Source organism: Panicum virgatum, chromosome 4N (assembly GCF_016808335.1).
Source record: "Panicum virgatum strain AP13 chromosome 4N, P.virgatum_v5, whole genome shotgun sequence".
In the NCBI taxonomy this organism is placed as follows: domain Eukaryota; kingdom Viridiplantae; phylum Streptophyta; class Magnoliopsida; order Poales; family Poaceae; genus Panicum; species Panicum virgatum.
In genome coordinates this window covers 2,451,331-2,468,690 of record NC_053148.1, presented here as the reverse complement: position 1 = coordinate 2,468,690, position 17,360 = coordinate 2,451,331, and the positions used below count along the sequence as shown (strand labels likewise).

At 47.5% G+C, this 17,360-nt stretch overlaps 1 protein-coding gene across 4 annotated transcripts; it reads left to right on the top strand.

Annotated features, from left to right (window-relative positions):
• The first annotated feature begins 4,827 nt into the window (after positions 1–4,827).
• LOC120671028 lies at positions 4,828–15,400 on the top strand. Of its 4 annotated transcripts, none has more exons than XM_039951253.1 (7): positions 5,768–5,897; positions 8,234–8,411; positions 8,485–8,548; positions 14,230–14,358; positions 14,790–14,891; positions 15,008–15,045; positions 15,131–15,400. In XM_039951253.1, exons 2-7 carry the CDS (start codon positions 8,304–8,306, stop codon positions 15,137–15,139), a joined length of 450 nt encoding a protein of 149 aa, XP_039807187.1. In that variant the 5' UTR covers positions 5,768–5,897; positions 8,234–8,303; the 3' UTR covers positions 15,140–15,400. The 4 variants fall into 4 exon arrangements, with proteins under 4 accessions (XP_039807184.1, XP_039807186.1, XP_039807187.1 ...); XM_039951249.1 differs by having other exon boundaries at positions 14,790–14,917; XM_039951250.1 differs by lacking the exons at positions 8,485–8,548; positions 14,230–14,358; positions 14,790–14,891; positions 15,008–15,045; positions 15,131–15,400 and adding an exon at positions 4,828–5,296 and having other exon boundaries at positions 5,454–5,897; positions 8,234–8,409.
• Positions 15,401–17,360: the final 1,960 nt, after the last annotated feature.

Below are 17,360 nucleotides of genomic sequence, written 5' to 3'. Positions count from 1 at the left end.
TTCGTATGGTCGGTGCTGGCTGACGGCGACGCGGTGGCCATAGGCAGGGTGCCAGGTCAGCGCATGTTAGGTGCTGAGGAACCATGCCGGAAGAGTAGCCTGCAGAACATTGCTTGTAAGGAAAGGCTATCACAGAAATTCATGTACTATGGGCAGATCCACACGGAGTTCTTCCAAGAAATGGAGGAGGTACGCAGTCGTCATGCATCACTTCAGAGTGAATTAATTAAAGAGATGTCTAGATACGGCAGTCTCCAATGGGGAAGCCGATCAGATGTGTTCTCAAACCATATGCATGCACCATACTGAACTTGCTCTCATATAGTACTGGGTACTGTTGCATGCTTGTGGTGATTGCAAGTTTTTAGTAAAAATTTCTCGATAATATGTGATCTTTTAGTACTATTAAATGTCTCCACCAATTTCGTCAGATCCTGACAGCGTGCTATACTGTTCGCGGTCATACATGGTAAAGCTTGCGCACGTTGTTCTTACGTGGCATGGCATACATATACAGCTAGCACTTGGAAATAAAATGAGTGGACGGTATCGGATACACAGGGAGGGACGGACGTAACTTGCACCGGCAGACCGGCTTTTGATGCAGGAAAGATGCCCAGATCATGCAAGGAAGTTAGTAGTAATTTCAGTTAAAAACGCTAGCTTTACTGGCCATCAGAGGTGACAGCCTAGCTTAATTAGTTTTATTTATTTAGCTATCTTTATTCTGACGCGCGTTACAAGTTACCAAGATATGTGTTTAATGTGAATATAACCATAGTGTTACCAAGATAAGAGGTGAATAATCATAGTGGGAAAAAAAGGGACGATTATTATTCCTCGTATGTTTTTTAGTTTCTCTCACATGCAGAATCTGAATCTGAATAGGTACTGTACGTGTAAAAACATTAATTTGTGCACACAGTGTACTACCATATAAAATTGTTGGGACGAAGGATGATGAGCCAATCAATAATTTCAGGCGGCACAATTCAAACAGCTACCTAGGAGAGCTGCATATATAAATGACAAATGATCAGGTCCTCAAGGACCATATCTGAAATATATTCTACATAGATCTGCGGATGAACATGCTCAAGTCACATGACAGTTGTTGACGACTGCAGCTCCAATCAGAGATGCATGGCTGACCGATCAACACGGCTTCGAGCTGCATTTCTCCAAGTACTCCCTCGAGAGTGAGTGCGCGAACTCGAGCTTAGTCATATGAATTTTTTTCTTTCCCCCTGAAGAACTTCGTTCTGAATTCAGAATCAGTAATCTTGGCATCCTAAAATCTGTCAATCTTTTGGATTTTGTCAGGTTTGAGGCCCGAGGAGAAGGTGGTGGATCTGGGGTCTCGCAACTTCTTCCTCTGCGCCCGGAGATCCCCAGCCGGCGCTTGGGCTTGATTTGATCGACCAAGAACAAGAACATGGATGCGTGCATCATGTCGTCGTGGTAGATTACAAGTCACAGTAGCTAGCACGCAGCAGAGGTTAAGTTAACCTTAACCACGTCGAGGCACCTTGATTTTCCTTTCCAAACTTCAAAAATCTGTAGAGAACGGGTGGGTATGTGAGTATGTTCCCATGTGGATTCCGCCCAAGCTGCTGCTTCTTCTTCCTGGCGACCTGGCCTCTGTTTACCTGGCCCCTGCTGCTAGTGGCTCGCGTGCGAGACGTGTCCGGGCCACGGCTTCCAAGTTCCATCGGCGTGCAGGTTTGGTTTGGACTAGACTTCTGGACAGGCTGCGGGCCTGCGGTGCCGGTGCGTGTATCGGACGACGCCGCGTGTGCCGGCCGGTTCGCTACGAGTCACGGTCGCGAGTACGACGCGCCGCGATCGCGAGTGACGGCTTCAAAAATTAGGCCAGTCTAGGTGGACATAAACTAGACATAAGACTAAGTATATGGCCTCCAACTCTCATGTGGGGAGATCAAATTACCCAGTTAAAACGAGCAGGCTAACAAGTAGGATGTGAGTTACTCTATGCTCATAAAACCAGTTTTCGATTTGTGGTTGCATCACCCCTAATGAGTGACAGAGTGACCAGCTAATGGACAGAGCAGTGAACCAAATCATAGTACACAGATGTATACGATGCAAATGACAAGTCTGATAACGCACACCGTGCGTGCACATACAGAACTGATAATGATCTCTCCAGTTTTCGCCAAAATTTTTATTGGGCGAACGAGCGAGTGGACGATTGGACCTTGGACGTAGCCCCCCAGGCAGAGTTGCAACACAAAATTACCCAGTCTTCACTAGGAGTGCTACCTCAGATCTATCGTGAAGATGAACACAATCTACGCCTGCCTCCACTAATTACAATAACCACGTTTGTGATTACATTGGCAAGTCTCAGGTATTCCATGTCGACATGGTTGTGCCGCCATGTTCACAATCTCAGATGAGCCAAACAATTACGTAAATGCATGTTTCTCTGTTGAACAATATAAGATAACTTACTAGTGACCTAAATAAAAATGAGTTAGCTGGTGGTGAGCTGATTGGAATGAGGGGTACGCATACGCATGACATTTTAGATGCGTCTGGATGAGTTGGGTGCCTACGTGGATGCCCAACTCAGATGGAGGATGAAATTGATCTCGAAAACCAGAGTTCGAGGACTAAATTTACCTTCTCAAAAGTATAGGGACGAACTTGACCTTAGAGCAAAAGTTGAAGGACGAGATTGCCTATTTTGCCCAACATATATAATGCCAACGAGACAAGACCCACCGGGAGAAGATGAATGGTGTTGAGGTTAAACCACTAGTGCGTGAGAAGAAGGTTGATAGATCTAAGAAATCTAGGAGCCGGCAACCACAAGATTTTCAGGGAGATCGAAGGTATCCAAGCATGGTGTAGAGGTTCCCTGTGTATTGTAAAGACCCTGGGCATAACAAGAAAAGATGTAAAATCAGGAAGGCTGACTTGGAACCTGTAACCGGCCAAGATGTGTGGGGGATGGGGGACCTTCCAATTTTAATGATGAATCTTTTCAACCTGTCATTACTCAGCTGAAGCTATTTGCTTAGGTGATTTGTAAGTCCACTTTGTACCTGTCATCAACCAGGTGCCTAGGGATCATGCAACACCATTGCCAGAGCCTTTCTTTTATATCAGGATGCATGTGTCGCAGTGTCCACTCACCACAGAAACAATTGAGAGGTAGCAACAGCCAGGAAGAGAAAAGCAGCGAAAAGTAAGAACAGAGACACCAAGAAGACAAAGAACTGACGACTCTTCAGTAAGGACAGGATGCTGTCCTATTGTCCACAACAACATACAACATTCGCTTTGTTCGGTTGGCTTGTCAACCAGCCAACTAGCAGTGTTTTTTCTCACACGAAATCAGCATCAGCTACCAGCCACCAACCATCTCTGATAACAAATCAGCACCAGCTACCAGCCACAGCCAGCCGAAGTAATTGTTTCTCTTTTTCTTCAGAGATTATGACAATATATTTACATTGTGAAGTAGTTGTTTCAATTCTGTATTTCAACTACCAAAACTATGGCTTTCATCATTTTGTTCTGCATTGTAAGCATGCAGCCCATTTTGCAAGAACTAAGCAGGAACCAACATCAATGTGCAGCACACCTACACTTATCTTAATTTTGTCTTACGTGATTATTCGGATTATCATGTTTAGAGAATTACAAAACACCTCAATGCTAGTACACCAAGTGCAGACTGAACCTAGAACAGTACACTTAAGCAAGATCGTGGATGTGTTTTACACCACTGTTAATTTCTTGGACAGATCCACACAGACCTCACAAGTTGTTGGACCTCCTCCATGCAATTTACTCCCTTTTTTTTATCTAGTACGTATTATTGCCTAAACCAAATGGTAGTTATTCAAGGAGATTCCTTGAAGATTCAAGTGTCAAAGGCATAAGTACCTCCAATTGTAATAATGTCTAATCATCGATGGAGGAGTCCTCCTGTATGGAAAAGAATGATTGTAATAATGTGCAAACAAAATAGTCCACATGTAAAGATGAAAAATGAAAGGCTTTTCTGTAGTGAAAACACATACCGTTTCAGTGCTTGCTCGACCATCAGAGGTTTGGGCATTTAGCTCAATTTCTGAAGAAAAAAACAAAATTAAGTTTGTTCTTATTTGGCACTGTTACATAATAGAAGAAAAAAAACTTTATGGTAATTGTGCAACAGATAGTTGTCATTCCGCATGGTAAGAATTGAACACACCTTGCACATGATTCAAACAAAACATGATAAACATATTTATGGAAATTTAACCCCACTTATATGATATACCTAAACTCCGAAAATGCGAAAGCAAGTGAACCATCATTATCATTCAAATTGGAAGCAATAATATATACCTGGGCCGCTGTTGTTGAGATAGTTTGTAAATGAACCCAGGCAAGGTCGCTGCATAAAAACTGGATACTGCTAACAACTTGTTTGCGCTCATGTCAACAGCAACCACCCAATCATTGTAGTCCTTGCCGTTAACCCTGCACATAAAGTACACAATGTTGTTCCACTCACACAAAGTTGGGACGCCGAGTGGCATTCTCTTCACGGATGGGGTTCCATTCTCATCACAGAACCGAGGCAACACATCTGTACGCCCACAAAAGTCTTGAGAGACTGTTATGCCCCCAATGTCGAGTTCATGGCCTCTTTCCCAATCCCTGGAATAACCAAGCCTCCGAGTCAGTGTGACAAGTGTCCAATCTTCAGGTATGCACTTGCTGGTATCGGTGACTACAGTGCCACTATATCTGTACGTATTCCACCTCGACTACCTTGATCAGATCCCCACAGCCAGTGACATCTCTAAAATATGTTGGCTCGCCCAGACCCTCATTGCCTGGCATCGGCGTAGGCATTGGGATGTACTGGAGCTTGGGGCTATCCGAAAGAACATCGCACACCAGGATACCCCTCCACAGATCGACCCATCCCAGGAGTGAACCTTCCAGCGGGATCACCTTGCTAGGCCAAATCGCGAGCGCGAGGGGATCGCGGAGCGATTCTGATGGCTCCAGCGGCAGCAGCCTCGTCCTGTTTCATCCAATCGCAGTGGGTAGAGGGGCTCTTAGCCGGTTTCAGTCGGCGGATAGGGAGACGCCCGCTCCCTTCTCTCTTCTTGTCATATGAACTCTCAGCCAGCTCTCCACCCACCGTAATACTTCTCTAATCCGCGTCTGGTTTTCCGGCGGCACTGGCGGTGAGATTCGGCGAAGAAGAGGATCCAGTGCGAGGATCATTGCGAAATTCACCCAGCTTGTAATCATCAATGTCAGTGTGAGTGCCTCGCCTCCCTACCTAATGTGTTTTCAGCAAGAAGAGGATCAGAGGGCAGATTTCTTTTGAGGGGGTTCGTGCTGATTTCTGGAACGCGGATCTCGTAAGGCCCTCTCTGCAGTCTATACTGATCGATGAGTTCCCCTTCTTCATCCAGGTCTGACGAACTTGTGGCCGACTCTGCATCCGAGCTGATTCTGCAAGAGGCGGATGTTTCATCCTCGGAGGAGGAGTTGCTCCCATCATCTGAAGAACCAATCACGTCCAGTCCAGGGACACTGCCGCATAGCACCATCGATGGCTCCTCGAGCTCCTTCCCAGGTGCTGTTGGGTCTGCATCGTCTGAACAATTGAGCACTACCAGTTCAAGTAGTGTGCTGCACTTGCGTGACACGGCTGAGAAATTTCCACCGTCAGCTTCATTTGTTGGGCCTCCCATTCTGTTGTGTCGTCCTCCAAATTGGTATCAGGACTTTTACATGAGGACGGATCACAAGGGATATCTGCAGATGTATCCTGATCTGGGCGGGCCGTTTGGCAGCTTGCAGGAAGCTGAAGCTGCTATCAAACGCCATCTTGACGAACGACGGCTCCCAGAAATGTAAAGCTTCTAGACTCTGTTTACCTTCATTTCACCATTGCAAGCATTGGTTAGTAATAAATAATAAGGAAAACATATACATCTCTATACAATTGAGGCCCTGTTTGTGGTGGTCGCATCACTGAATTGATTTCAGTCTCAGCTTTTCAGAACATGAACCACTAACAGAACAAATGTCCTTAATTTTGGGTATAGAAAGCTCGATAGTTGATTATAAAACAGGCTACATTAATTTGAGATCCTGTTCTGAACCAGATAAATTTAGCAGAGCAGTTTCTTCTTGTAAATGTGTTTGCCTGGGAGTAGGTAAACTCAATATAGTGTACAAGTTGTAGTGTATAAAGGTTAACACCCAACCAGACTACCAGAGTCTGCCATGTCGTGCATAGATCTATTCTAGACTTGATTTTAACTTGTTAGCCAGGGAAACCCACCCGGATGTATTATCCCTGTCGAGCACTATGTTGATAACTAGACAAGAATTAGCCCATTAGCTGGATTGAAAAGTGCCAGGCACCGCAGAATATTTGAGAGTCCACAAACGAAAGATGCGATACATTGACATATTATAGGCACGGAAACATTTCATGTTTGATTATCCATGTGTTTGTAGAGTTTTGTGAGGGACCGAAGCCGGCGACCAGAGGGGGGTGAATGAGAGCCGATCAAAATTTCTTCGAAATTTGAAACGTCGGCCTATATCCCAAAATCACCGCAAGCCCTCGAACCTAGGTCAGCGAGAATAGCTATGGACAAACTATCTCGAAGCAGAAGACCCAGATAGCAGCGCGGAAGCAAAGCGAGTCGAAACGCAAAACTGGACTGCAGAGACCGGTCAGACCGGTTGCACAGACCGGTTGGGCTGGGAATTCAAATTCCAAACCGGTCAGACCGGTTACTCAGACCGGTCAGACCGGTCGCTCCCAGACAGCCCGCCAACAAAGCTCCAAATGTCAAATCTTGATTAAACGAAGTCCAAATTCGATGAAACTTGGAGGATAGCTTCGCATCTACCCCATGAACATATCCCCAAGAGATCTTTCCCAAAAGATCAACAGATCGTGAGAATTCGAGGGAAGATCAAAGAGGATTGGGGTTTTCTCAAGAACTCAAAATTTCCAATTCGTGAGAACTCGCGATTCTAGGGGTTTTGCCACTAGGCTAGATAGATCAGAATCGTCACAATGAGTTCGGCAAAACACGAATCCAAGAGCTTGATTCCTCTAAACACGAAACATCCCAAAAAAGGAGAAATCAAGATCAAAACGCAAAGGAGAGGGGAGAGGACGAGTACTCAGCACACAAAGGTAAAATTCAACAGGATTTCATTCATCAATTTCGGAGGAATTCACCTATACAAAGCTAGAGCCATCCGCCCATCATCCACCCTCTAGATTTGAGAGATTAGCTATACCTAACCCTCTTTTGCGTTGGAGTTCTTGGCCCTAACCTAGAGCAGGGGCAGGGAGAAGGAAAAACCCAGATAAAACAAAAGACTCAAGAGACTCCCCCAGCCACGGGCTGGTGGGGGGTTTTCATACCCAGCTGCTGCGGCCAGACCGGTCCAGGGGACCGGTCAGACCAGTCGGGTCTGCAGCAGCCCGCTGTACACCCTCGATCGACGGCGGAGCTTCTTTCTTCGACTCGAAGTCTTTGCTGCGATGCCGCCACGTCGACGAAGTACCGGTCCGCGGTTTTGGAGGGTCCGCGAAACCCGGGTAGGTGGCCGGTTTTGAGAAAACCGCCAAAACCTCACGCGCGGGAAGATTCCCGCCTCCACGCCGTGGCCCTAGACGCCGTTCCCGTCTCGGCCTCCTGACGGCCCTAGACGCCGCCCGACGCCTGTCACCTCCTCGCCCGCAGCGAGGCCCTAGACGCCGTCGACGCCCGTCGCCTCCGTCAGTCCCGAGACCGACGCCCGTGCCTCCACGACTCGGCGTCTTCAACCGACGTCCGCCTCCTTGGTTTTGTGGCGCAAACCAAGAAACCCGCCTTCCGTCGCCGCTTGCGCCCTCGATCCAGGAGTGGACGCCACAGCTGCCTCCCGGTCCGAGCTCCGGTCCCGGCTGCCCTTCACCGCCGTCCACCACACGGTCCATCGGCCACAGCACCTCCACGGCAGCTCCCCGTCGACACTCGACGCCCGTGTACCTGCAATCCAAAGACCAAGCGCACGATCACACCACACGGTTGACAATTCACTCATCATAAGTAGGATAGAATACTCAACATTCCTCATTTTGAAGATATTGCTTTGTTCCTTCTAAATTAAATTCCTCCACACTCTGTGTTTCTAGTTAAGTGCTAATCATGTAGAATTCTCTGATGTGAATTAGATGCCAGAAGCCATCCGAAGGTCCTCGTGTAGAGTAGCTTATTAAACAATGTCTTTACTATCCCGATTGCATGCCAAAGAGAGGCCCCAATGCACCATCCAAGAGTTCCAAGGATCACATGTGTCATTTGGTTAAAGCTTTATTGGACCAGTATAATGATTATCACAATCTTTGCAAGGTTCAACCCCCACCCCTCCTTTTACCCAACACATGCACACATGTTTATGCAAATCTTACCTTTCTTTTTGTAGGATCTCGCACATGAACTCAAAGATTTTGTGAGCTGGGACTGGATATATGAGAACACTAAGACTTACTATCATTTTTTTTTCGCGACCGTGCCTGAGCACGTATTTCATTAAGAGGGAGAAGAAAAAAGTTCAATACAAACCGAGCATATTGGAGGAGAGTTCCAATGCTCGTCACACCCCGCTGGAAACAAAAACTAAATTACAAAAGGAACGATTTGGCGACCAGTGACACTACCAATAGCAGCTGTGAAAACCTCAAGTTGCTTGAAACCCGCAAGCACCCAGTTCAGTGCTTCTTCTTGCACGGCCGAAATCAGCTCAACAACCGTTTTGACCCCATTATCAAAGGTCCTCCGGTTACGTTCATTCCAAATGAACCACGAAGTGAGAATGACCAAGGAGTCAAAGCAACGACGATCAGTTTTCTGAAGTCTCTTGCGAACGGAGGTCCATCAATCAGCCAAGTCAAAGCACTGTCTATCCGGCGTGAGAGCATGCCAGCGCAGCCGAAGCAGGATATGGTACCATACTTCTCTAGTGAAAGAACAACCCACTAACAGGTGAGCAATGGACTCCGATTCCTGAGCACAGAGGATGCAAGAGTCGTTGTCCTGGAGATTGTGCCGCTTTCTTCTTTCAGCAGTCCAACACCGGTCGTGGAGGGCCAACCAAATGAAGAATTTGCACTTGCCCGGGGCACGTGCTTTTTTCAAAATCTTGGCGCCAGGTATTTCAGTCTGATCGATGAAGAAGGCTCTGTAGGCTGAGGCAGTGGAGAAACGGTGGTCATTCGTCCATTTCCAAAGAAACATGTCCTGGACTTCATTTTGAAGCACTAAGTTACGTGTTGCATCCCAAACCAAAAAGAAATCCAAAATAACCTAGACAGTTAATGCACCCTTGATATCTCGGACCCAACTGTCATTGGGTAGACCCTGCGCCACCGTTCTGGTTTTTACTGTTCGGCACCCAACCGCATTGAACAAGCAAGGGGCAAGCTCCTGGATGCACTTTCCCTGCAACCAACGATCTGACCAAAATAAAGTTGATCGCCCATTTCCCACTTGAACTTGGATTGAAGCATGAAACATCGCAGCAACCAAAGGTTCAGTTTGATCAGGCAATTGAGCCCACGGCCTGCTGGAATCAGTTTTTTTGAACCACAACCATCTCATTCTCAGAGCATATCCGAAAGTCTGCAGGTCCAACAAGCCTAGACCACCCAGTTCAGGTGGTCTGCAGACCTTTGGCCAGGCCAAGCTGCATTTGCCTCCACTCACGGAGTCAGAACCTGCCCACAGAAAGGCTCTGCGACGCTTATCAATGCATTGGATTACCCAAGGAGACAAAGTAATTACCATTGCAGTATGCACAGGAATGGCCGACAATTTTGTTTTAACAAGGACCGCGCGACCAGCTTTAGATAGCCATTTAGCTTTCCAGGTGGGCAAGGAATCATTCACCTTATCGACCAGGGGCTGTAAATCACATTTACGTAGTTTACCAACTGCTAAAGGGATACCCAGATAGCACATTGGCAAGGGGCTCAGCTTTGCAGGAAAATGCTGCAGCAATGTCACTGTATCCTCCAGGTTACAATGTATTGGAGCAATGATACTTTTATCAATATTGCTGTGCAGCCCAGAGTCCATGGCGAAAATTTGCAGTATACCTCTTGCCAGGACCAGATCTTGCTGTTGTGGAGAAAGGAACAGTATGACGTCGTCAGCATAAAGGAGAACTCTCTCTGCCACCGACTGATCAAGTCCAAATAACAGTCCCCTCTCATCGGCTAGCTTGAAAAGTGCGTTCAAGACCTCCATCACTAGCACAAAGATCAAAGGAGACAGAAGATCGCCCTGTCTGAGGCCACGAGCGTGACAAATGCGATGACCTGGGGAACCATTGCAAATGATCTTCGTACTGGCCGAGGATAAGATCATGGAGATCCAGTTGATCCATCTTCTGGAGAAACCCATGTGAGTAAGCAAATCTATCAGGAAACTCCAATTTACCGAATCAAACGCCTTTGAAATGTCCAGCTTGAACAAAGCACTTGGCTTCTTTTTTCGATGCAAAAGTTTAGCTGTAAGCTGTGCCGCTTTGAAATTGTCATGCAGCACTCGACCACGAATGAAGGCACTCTGATTAAGACTCACTAGCTTATCCATTTGTGGCGCTAAGCGACCAGCCAAAACTTTTGTAAAAAGTTTAATGAAACTGTGTATGAGGCTGATAGGCCGAAAATCACTCACCAAACATGCATCTGGTTTTTTTCTCAGCAGGAAAATATAAGCTTGATTGAGTAAGTAAAGACTCCTGCCATCTAGGGACCAGAGAGCGTGGAAAGCATTCATAACATCCTCCTTAATGATCGGCCAGGCATGCCAGTAGAAAGCACCCGTAAAACCATCCGGCCCTGACGCCTTATCCACCGGAATTTCAAGAATGGTTTTCCACACTTCCTCCTCGCTGAAGCAGTGATCAATTTGGGTGTCACCTAGCGTCGAGAGGCCCAGATGAGCCAAATCAAGCCTGAAACCACGACGGCCGGGTGTGCCCAATAACCCATCAAAATGTTGAAAAAAAGCCTCGGCTTTATCATTATCATGAGTGTGCTCGACCTCCTGCGATCTGATCTTAGCAATATAACTTTTTCGACTTCGGTGGCACGCTTGCAAGTGAAAAAACTTTGTATTTGCATCTCCTTCAGCAAGATAGGTGATGCGAGATCGTTGCCTTACTATAGATCTTTGTAAAGATGCCAAACCCAAGGAACACAGCTTTGCTTTGCGACGTAGAGCTAGCTCATGAGGTGCAAGAATTCTGCTATCCTGAGCACAGTCAAAGCGAAGCACAATTTCTTTTGCGATCGCAAGCTGTAGGCGCACAGAGCCAATGCGCTTGGCACTCCAACTGGTGAGAGCTTTTGCTGCCTCCCTTAGCTTGAAATCCAAGGTGCGAAATGCATCTGCTTGCGACCAGGGAATAGGCGAATTCCACGCCTTTGCGACCGTTTCCAGAAAACCGTCACATTTTGGCCAGAAGTTTTCAAAACGAAAACGCTTAAAATGTGGCAAAGCGCAGTCAGTGTGGAGTAGGAGAGGAGCGTGGTCTGAGCACTCGGAGGCTAATGCAGAAAGCCTATGATCAGGAAGCAGAAGCGACCAATCTTCCGTGCAAAAAACACGATCAAGCCGTTCCAGTGTCGGCGCATCTCTCTCATTCGACCACGTGAAGCGCCTACCATTTAGATGCAGCTCCATCAATTCTGCCTCATCAATGAAACGTCGAAAATGACCCATTATTCTTCTATTCAACATATTACTATTTTTATCCTCGGCTTTGTAGATTAGATTAAAGTCCCCACATACCATCCACTGATCCGCACAGGATGATCTGATAGTTCTTAGCTCATCTAAGAACAAGATTTTTTCCTGGTCGCCTTGTGGCCCATAGACACTTGTGAGCCACCAATCAACCCCTGTAGCATTGTGCACGATCTTAGCAGTGTGTAATCACGATTAACATGATTAGAAGCCGACCAGATGTCCTTCCTCCAAGCAAGAAAGATCCCCCCACAAGTATGAGCAGCCGGGAGGTAAAAGTAATCAAAGAGTGGGCCAAACATATCAAGAATTAGCCTATCATCACAATCATCGAGCTTAGTTTCCTGTAAGGAGATGAGAGAAATTCGCTCCTGCACGACCAGTTCTCGAACAACATTGCGTCGGGCCTGAGAATTCAGACCACGCACGTTCCAAATGAGAATGTTTTCAGCAATCATCTAGAAACCAATGTGCGACAGGGGCATATGCAACAGCATAGCAGCGACTCAGGGCGACATATCAGTCGCAGCAACCGTGGCCATACCTAGACCAGTAGGCAAAAGAATATCTAAAGCCTCGCAGTGTGACGTACTGAGGGTAGAGGAGAAAAAATCCACAAATCGCTGGTAGGAGTTGGCGTCCGGTGGGCGACTCGGCGATGTGACTCCAAGGCGCTTCATCATAACGTTTTGCGCTTGGAGAGCAGGTTTCGTCGCCCTGTGTCTTGACTTATTGGCCAGCCTTTCGCTGCGCCTGATGGACACCGGCATCGCTGGCGGAGCACGAGCTCTTCTTCTTGTGGGTGACACGGCTAAAATCTCCGGTGTAGGAGCCCCACCCACAGATGCCGCAAAATCAGCGACTGTTCCTTTCACAGGAGTGCTAACACCTTCAAAAAAATGAAGAGAAAGAGGGGCTCAAGAGCCACGCGACAAAGTTACATTTCTTTTTGAAGAAGACGATCCCATGCGCACGGAAGCCTCGGGCGACAAATCAAAATGAACCGACTCCAGCAAGGGTGGCCCAGCTTGGCCATCCTGCGCGACCGCTGAAGCTCGTGAGTTAACGACCGTGTCCAATGGACCTGCCCCCAGAGGAACTGCCCCCAATGGACTAGAAGCCCCATGAGTAATAGGGCTTGAGCATAGCGGAACAGAGCCAGCCATGGTTGACCTGGGCGAGTGTTGCCCAGCAGAAGCCGCAGACACCCATGGTGAGTGTGGAAGCAGAGCAGCTGAGTTCATGGCTTCAAAGATCATTGGGTCAGGCGGTGCAGCGACCGTAGCTGGCGGATCAAGTCCATGAGGCCGCAGCAAGTCATCATCAACCAGGGCAACCGGAAGATGACCGCCATCCAGCATGTTGAATTCAGCGACCATAGGATCAAAAGAGCGGGAGTCCTGCACAGTCGCCTGAAGACCGGCAAGATCGGCCACCGGATCGTAGCATGGCGGTAGCAGACTGGAGGAAGTGGGCGACCCGGTTTTCCGGATGCGGCCGAAACGCAGGGGCAAAGTGAGTGACCCGCCGATCGCCGGTGTATGGGAGCGCAATGGCGTCTCAATTGAACAGCCGACACCGAAGGGGCCCACATCGGGGTTGTCCTGGCGTCGCGCAGCCGTGGCGTCACGGCCGACACCAACACAGCGAACAGGCTGAGCACGACCGCGTGGAGGAGGAGCGACCCGGCGACGACGCCTGCAAGTTCTGAAAGAATGCCCAAAGCCTTCACACCTGAAGCAGCGCGTCGGGAAAGGGCACCGGGCCGCCACATGGTTGAAAGTCATGCAGTTGAAGCACCGGCCGACCAGATCCGCCGGAACAGGGCGCCGAGCCGAGGCGCGACGGTGTAAGGGACGTGCAGATCTGAGGCGGTGCTTGTTGACGACCAGACGAAATCCGTCTGCGTCGATTAGAGGAACGACCAGCGAACCAAGCCGGACATGGCTGCCCGGATGCACAGCGACCGAGGGGTGGGAAGGAGCCGGCTGCACAGCGACCGAAGGGAAGCGCGATCTGCCCGACCCGCGCGAAATCGGCGGCTCCTGCGGCGGGGGGCGACGGGCATCCACGAAGCCCCCAGGACTGCGACGAGCGGGCGGGGGGGAGCCGCGGCTCTCGACCGCCACCTCCTTGCCCTTGGAGGACGGGCGCGGAGTGGACCAGAGCAGCAGTTCTTCTTCGTCTTCCACGGAGTCAGTCGGGACATTGAAGCAGAGACCGTTGGGGGAGCCGCCATGTGGGTGGGAGGGACCAGATCCGGGGGAAAGGGTGAATAGGGGGGCCTCAGGGTTCGGGGATCTGGAGCTGGAGGCCTGCAAGGGGCGGTGGCCGGCGGCACGGGGGTCGTCGCCGTCAGGGTTGGGGGCAGTCATGGTTGCTAGCAACGAGGCCTAGAAACTTCTAAGGCCTAGAAACTATCATTTTAATTTCACAACCAAGACGAACAAAGCTGATGATGTCAATCTATTCTTTGCTGAAGTGATGTGGGTAAAAATTGGTTATGCGGTCACCTGCTGTTGCATGATCAAACCTAATGATGATGGTATTTCCTACTTTTATTCCACATTAACTATTCACATGGTATTGGTATAAATATTATTACATGGTTGCAAACTTTTGCATCTCATTACAAGGCACATCTTGAATATGGACAAGCTTACTGCAACAGGATGTTGTGAAACAATTCGTGGCATTCACTAACTGGAACTTACCTGTTGATGTAGTTGTAAATTTGTAGCAGAGTGTTGGATATTATCTCCAGTTGTCTAATATATAGTATTACTGATTTGTTTGTCCTATATGATCATTAATCTTGTGCATTTTTGTTCTATCTCAAAACTGGCTTGTGCACAAGACTCTGGTGATAAGCATACAATTTTCAGTACCTTCAATCGCCAATCTATTGTTCAAATATGTTTATGCATGTTTTGTTATTTGACTGTTAGGTGACAATACCTGCTTTCCTTTTTGAAGGTTGTGGCTATGGTTGCACCAATCCTAAGCAGAAGGTTATACACCCAAATAATAGTCGTGCATACATTGGGGGGCATGTGAGTGGAAATGTGCCATTTGGAGGTGATGATGACTCTAGCAATGAGGATGTATGGTGATTTAGTTCCTTTTTTGTTCATGATACCTCTTTACCATTTTTTACTGCTTTTTTTACTATAGTTCTTACCTTTGTGGTGCAGGAGAAAGCTTTTGTGGCCAGACTAAGGTTTTTTTTAAGGTATGAATATTGATTATGACAACATATACACCATATCTTGGGTGCCGTTCTGAATATTGTTTGTTTATATATGTATTATCTTTAGGGGCAGTGAAGAGGCGTTGGCGGAGAATTAAGAGCGGTGGAGCACGTTGTATTACATCTGTTGCTGATATCTGCCGTGTCAAGGTTCATTTTTTATGGGTGCTATTCTCAGTTTTTATCCCTCCCCTCACCTGTGTGAGCGTTGACGGAGAATTAAGAGCGGTGGAGCATGTTATATATATATTGTAATGGGGAAGATGTCCGTTCTGTTACCATTTGGATAATCTATACTATAAAGATAAAAAACAATTGAAAATATTTCTCATCTAAATCGGGCGCACTGTACCTCTCATGCTGGACCCATCTGTCGGGTGGAGAGAGGTAGGAGAAGGTGTAGACCTATGGAAATTGTGAGTTAGGGGATGTTTCTGCCCAAAACGGATTGTTTGGGATGTTTTTGCCCAAAACGGATTGTTTTTCTCACACATCACCGTAGTACCCCGCCCGCCACAACCAAAACAAAGCCTCACCTACCACGGCACCCTACACGGCTATGACGCCCCGAGCTCCCCGCCGTCGCCTTGTGTGCCAGGGCACCCCACGCCTGGCCCGAGCTCCCCACCGTCGCCTCCCATGCTTCCCTTGTATCTCCTCCTCCTTACCGCCGAATCCTTCGCTGCGGCCAATGCCAAGTCCACAGCACCGTCCACTACCACGGCTGTAGGTGATGCCAACACTGCCTGTTTTTTTTTTTTGAAAGAACTACGGCACCCCTTAGGGTGCCTGGAATTTTATTGCAAAACATATCAACAACATTACAATGATTTTACAAAGTTTACATGGTCCTAGAAAACTAGCAGAAAAAGAAAAGAAACAGGAAAACTAATCTACTGTCTAAAAGCCCTTGCACCTGCAGAAAAATGTTACTGCACTCTATGATCTTCATCTTGTCAGAGGGGGACGAGCATCTGTAAGACCAGAGAACTAAATCTACCTTGCACCGTTGGGCGATCACTGAGTTCACTTCATCCTCTTGTCGAAATACCTTCGCATTCATACATTTCCAGATATTCCAAAGTAAACATGTCAAGATGGTACTTTTAATTCTAGCATTGTTCTCTTGCAGAGAGTTTTCCAACCACAATTGCTCAACTCCAAAGGTCTGCGACATTGAACTCACATCAATGCCACAATAGTTCCAGAAGCTAGTGCTACACGGACAGGCAATAAAAAGATGAAAACAATCTTCCTCCAAGAGGCACGATGGGCACTGTCCAGAAGGTTGCATATTGCAATGATGTAACCTTGCATTCGTACTCAGTCTCTCTCGATGCATAAGCCAAAGAAAGAATTTACATTTTGGGGGACCGAAGCTGCTCCAAATGGCTCGAGCGAATGGATCATCAGGCATGCTATCAAAGGAGATGAGGTAGTGATCTTTAGAGGTCAGAATCATCTATTGTTTGCGGATGATTCCTTGCTCCTTTTCAAAATTGATGACCGGAGTGTGGATCATGTGTGAAATGTTCTATCGCTGTACGAGGATTGTTCGGGGCAGACAATAAACAAAGACAAGTCATCTGTGATGTTTAGCAAGAATACTTCAGTTCAAACAAAAAGTCGTTTTATGGCAGAACTCGAAGTTGGGTCAGAGGCTAGAAACGAGAATTATCTTGGACTGCCTGTATACATGGGCAGATCCAAGGCCCAAACTTTTGCTTATCTGAAGGAAAGAGTCTGGAAGAGAATCCAGGGGTGGAAGGAGAAATGCTTGTCCGGGGCAGGGAAAGATGTGTTGATAAAAGCGGTAGCACAAGCCATTCCATCGTATGCTATATCTTGCTTTGACTTGACAAAATCGCTGTGTGATGACATTGGAAGAATGGTCTGCAGATTTTGGTGGGCTCAACAGGAAAATGAAAATAAGATGCATTGGCTCTCATGGGATCGGTTGTGCAGCAGGAAGAGGAAAGGTGGAATGGGCTTTAGAGATCTACATTTGTTTAACCTGGCTATGTTAGCTAGACATGGTTGGCGCCTGATCATGGAACCGGATTCACTACGTGCACAGGTTCTACATGCTAAGTATTTCCCAAATGGGGACTTGTTGACTGCAAAAGAAAAACCAGGGATTTCATACTCCTGGAGGAGCTTATTACGAGGGATTGAAGCACAGAAGGAAGGCCTGATATGGAGAGTGGGAGATGGCACAAAAATTAATATTTGGAGTGACCCTTGGATTCCAAACAAGGTCACAAGGAGGCCGATCACACCCATAGGAAGAGTTATTC

Coding starts and splice junctions, on each gene's coding strand:
- LOC120671028 (XM_039951249.1), top strand. CDS start 8,304: ATGCCAAAGAGAGGCCCCAATGCACCATCCAAGAGTTCCAAGGATCAC. Junction 14,359..14,789: donor GATCAAACCTAATGATGATG/GTATTTCCTACT, acceptor TCCTTTTTGAAG/GTTGTGGCTATGGTTGCACC. Junction 15,046..15,130: donor AGACTAAGGTTTTTTTTAAG/GTATGAATATTG, acceptor TATTATCTTTAG/GGGCAGTGAAGAGGCGTTGG.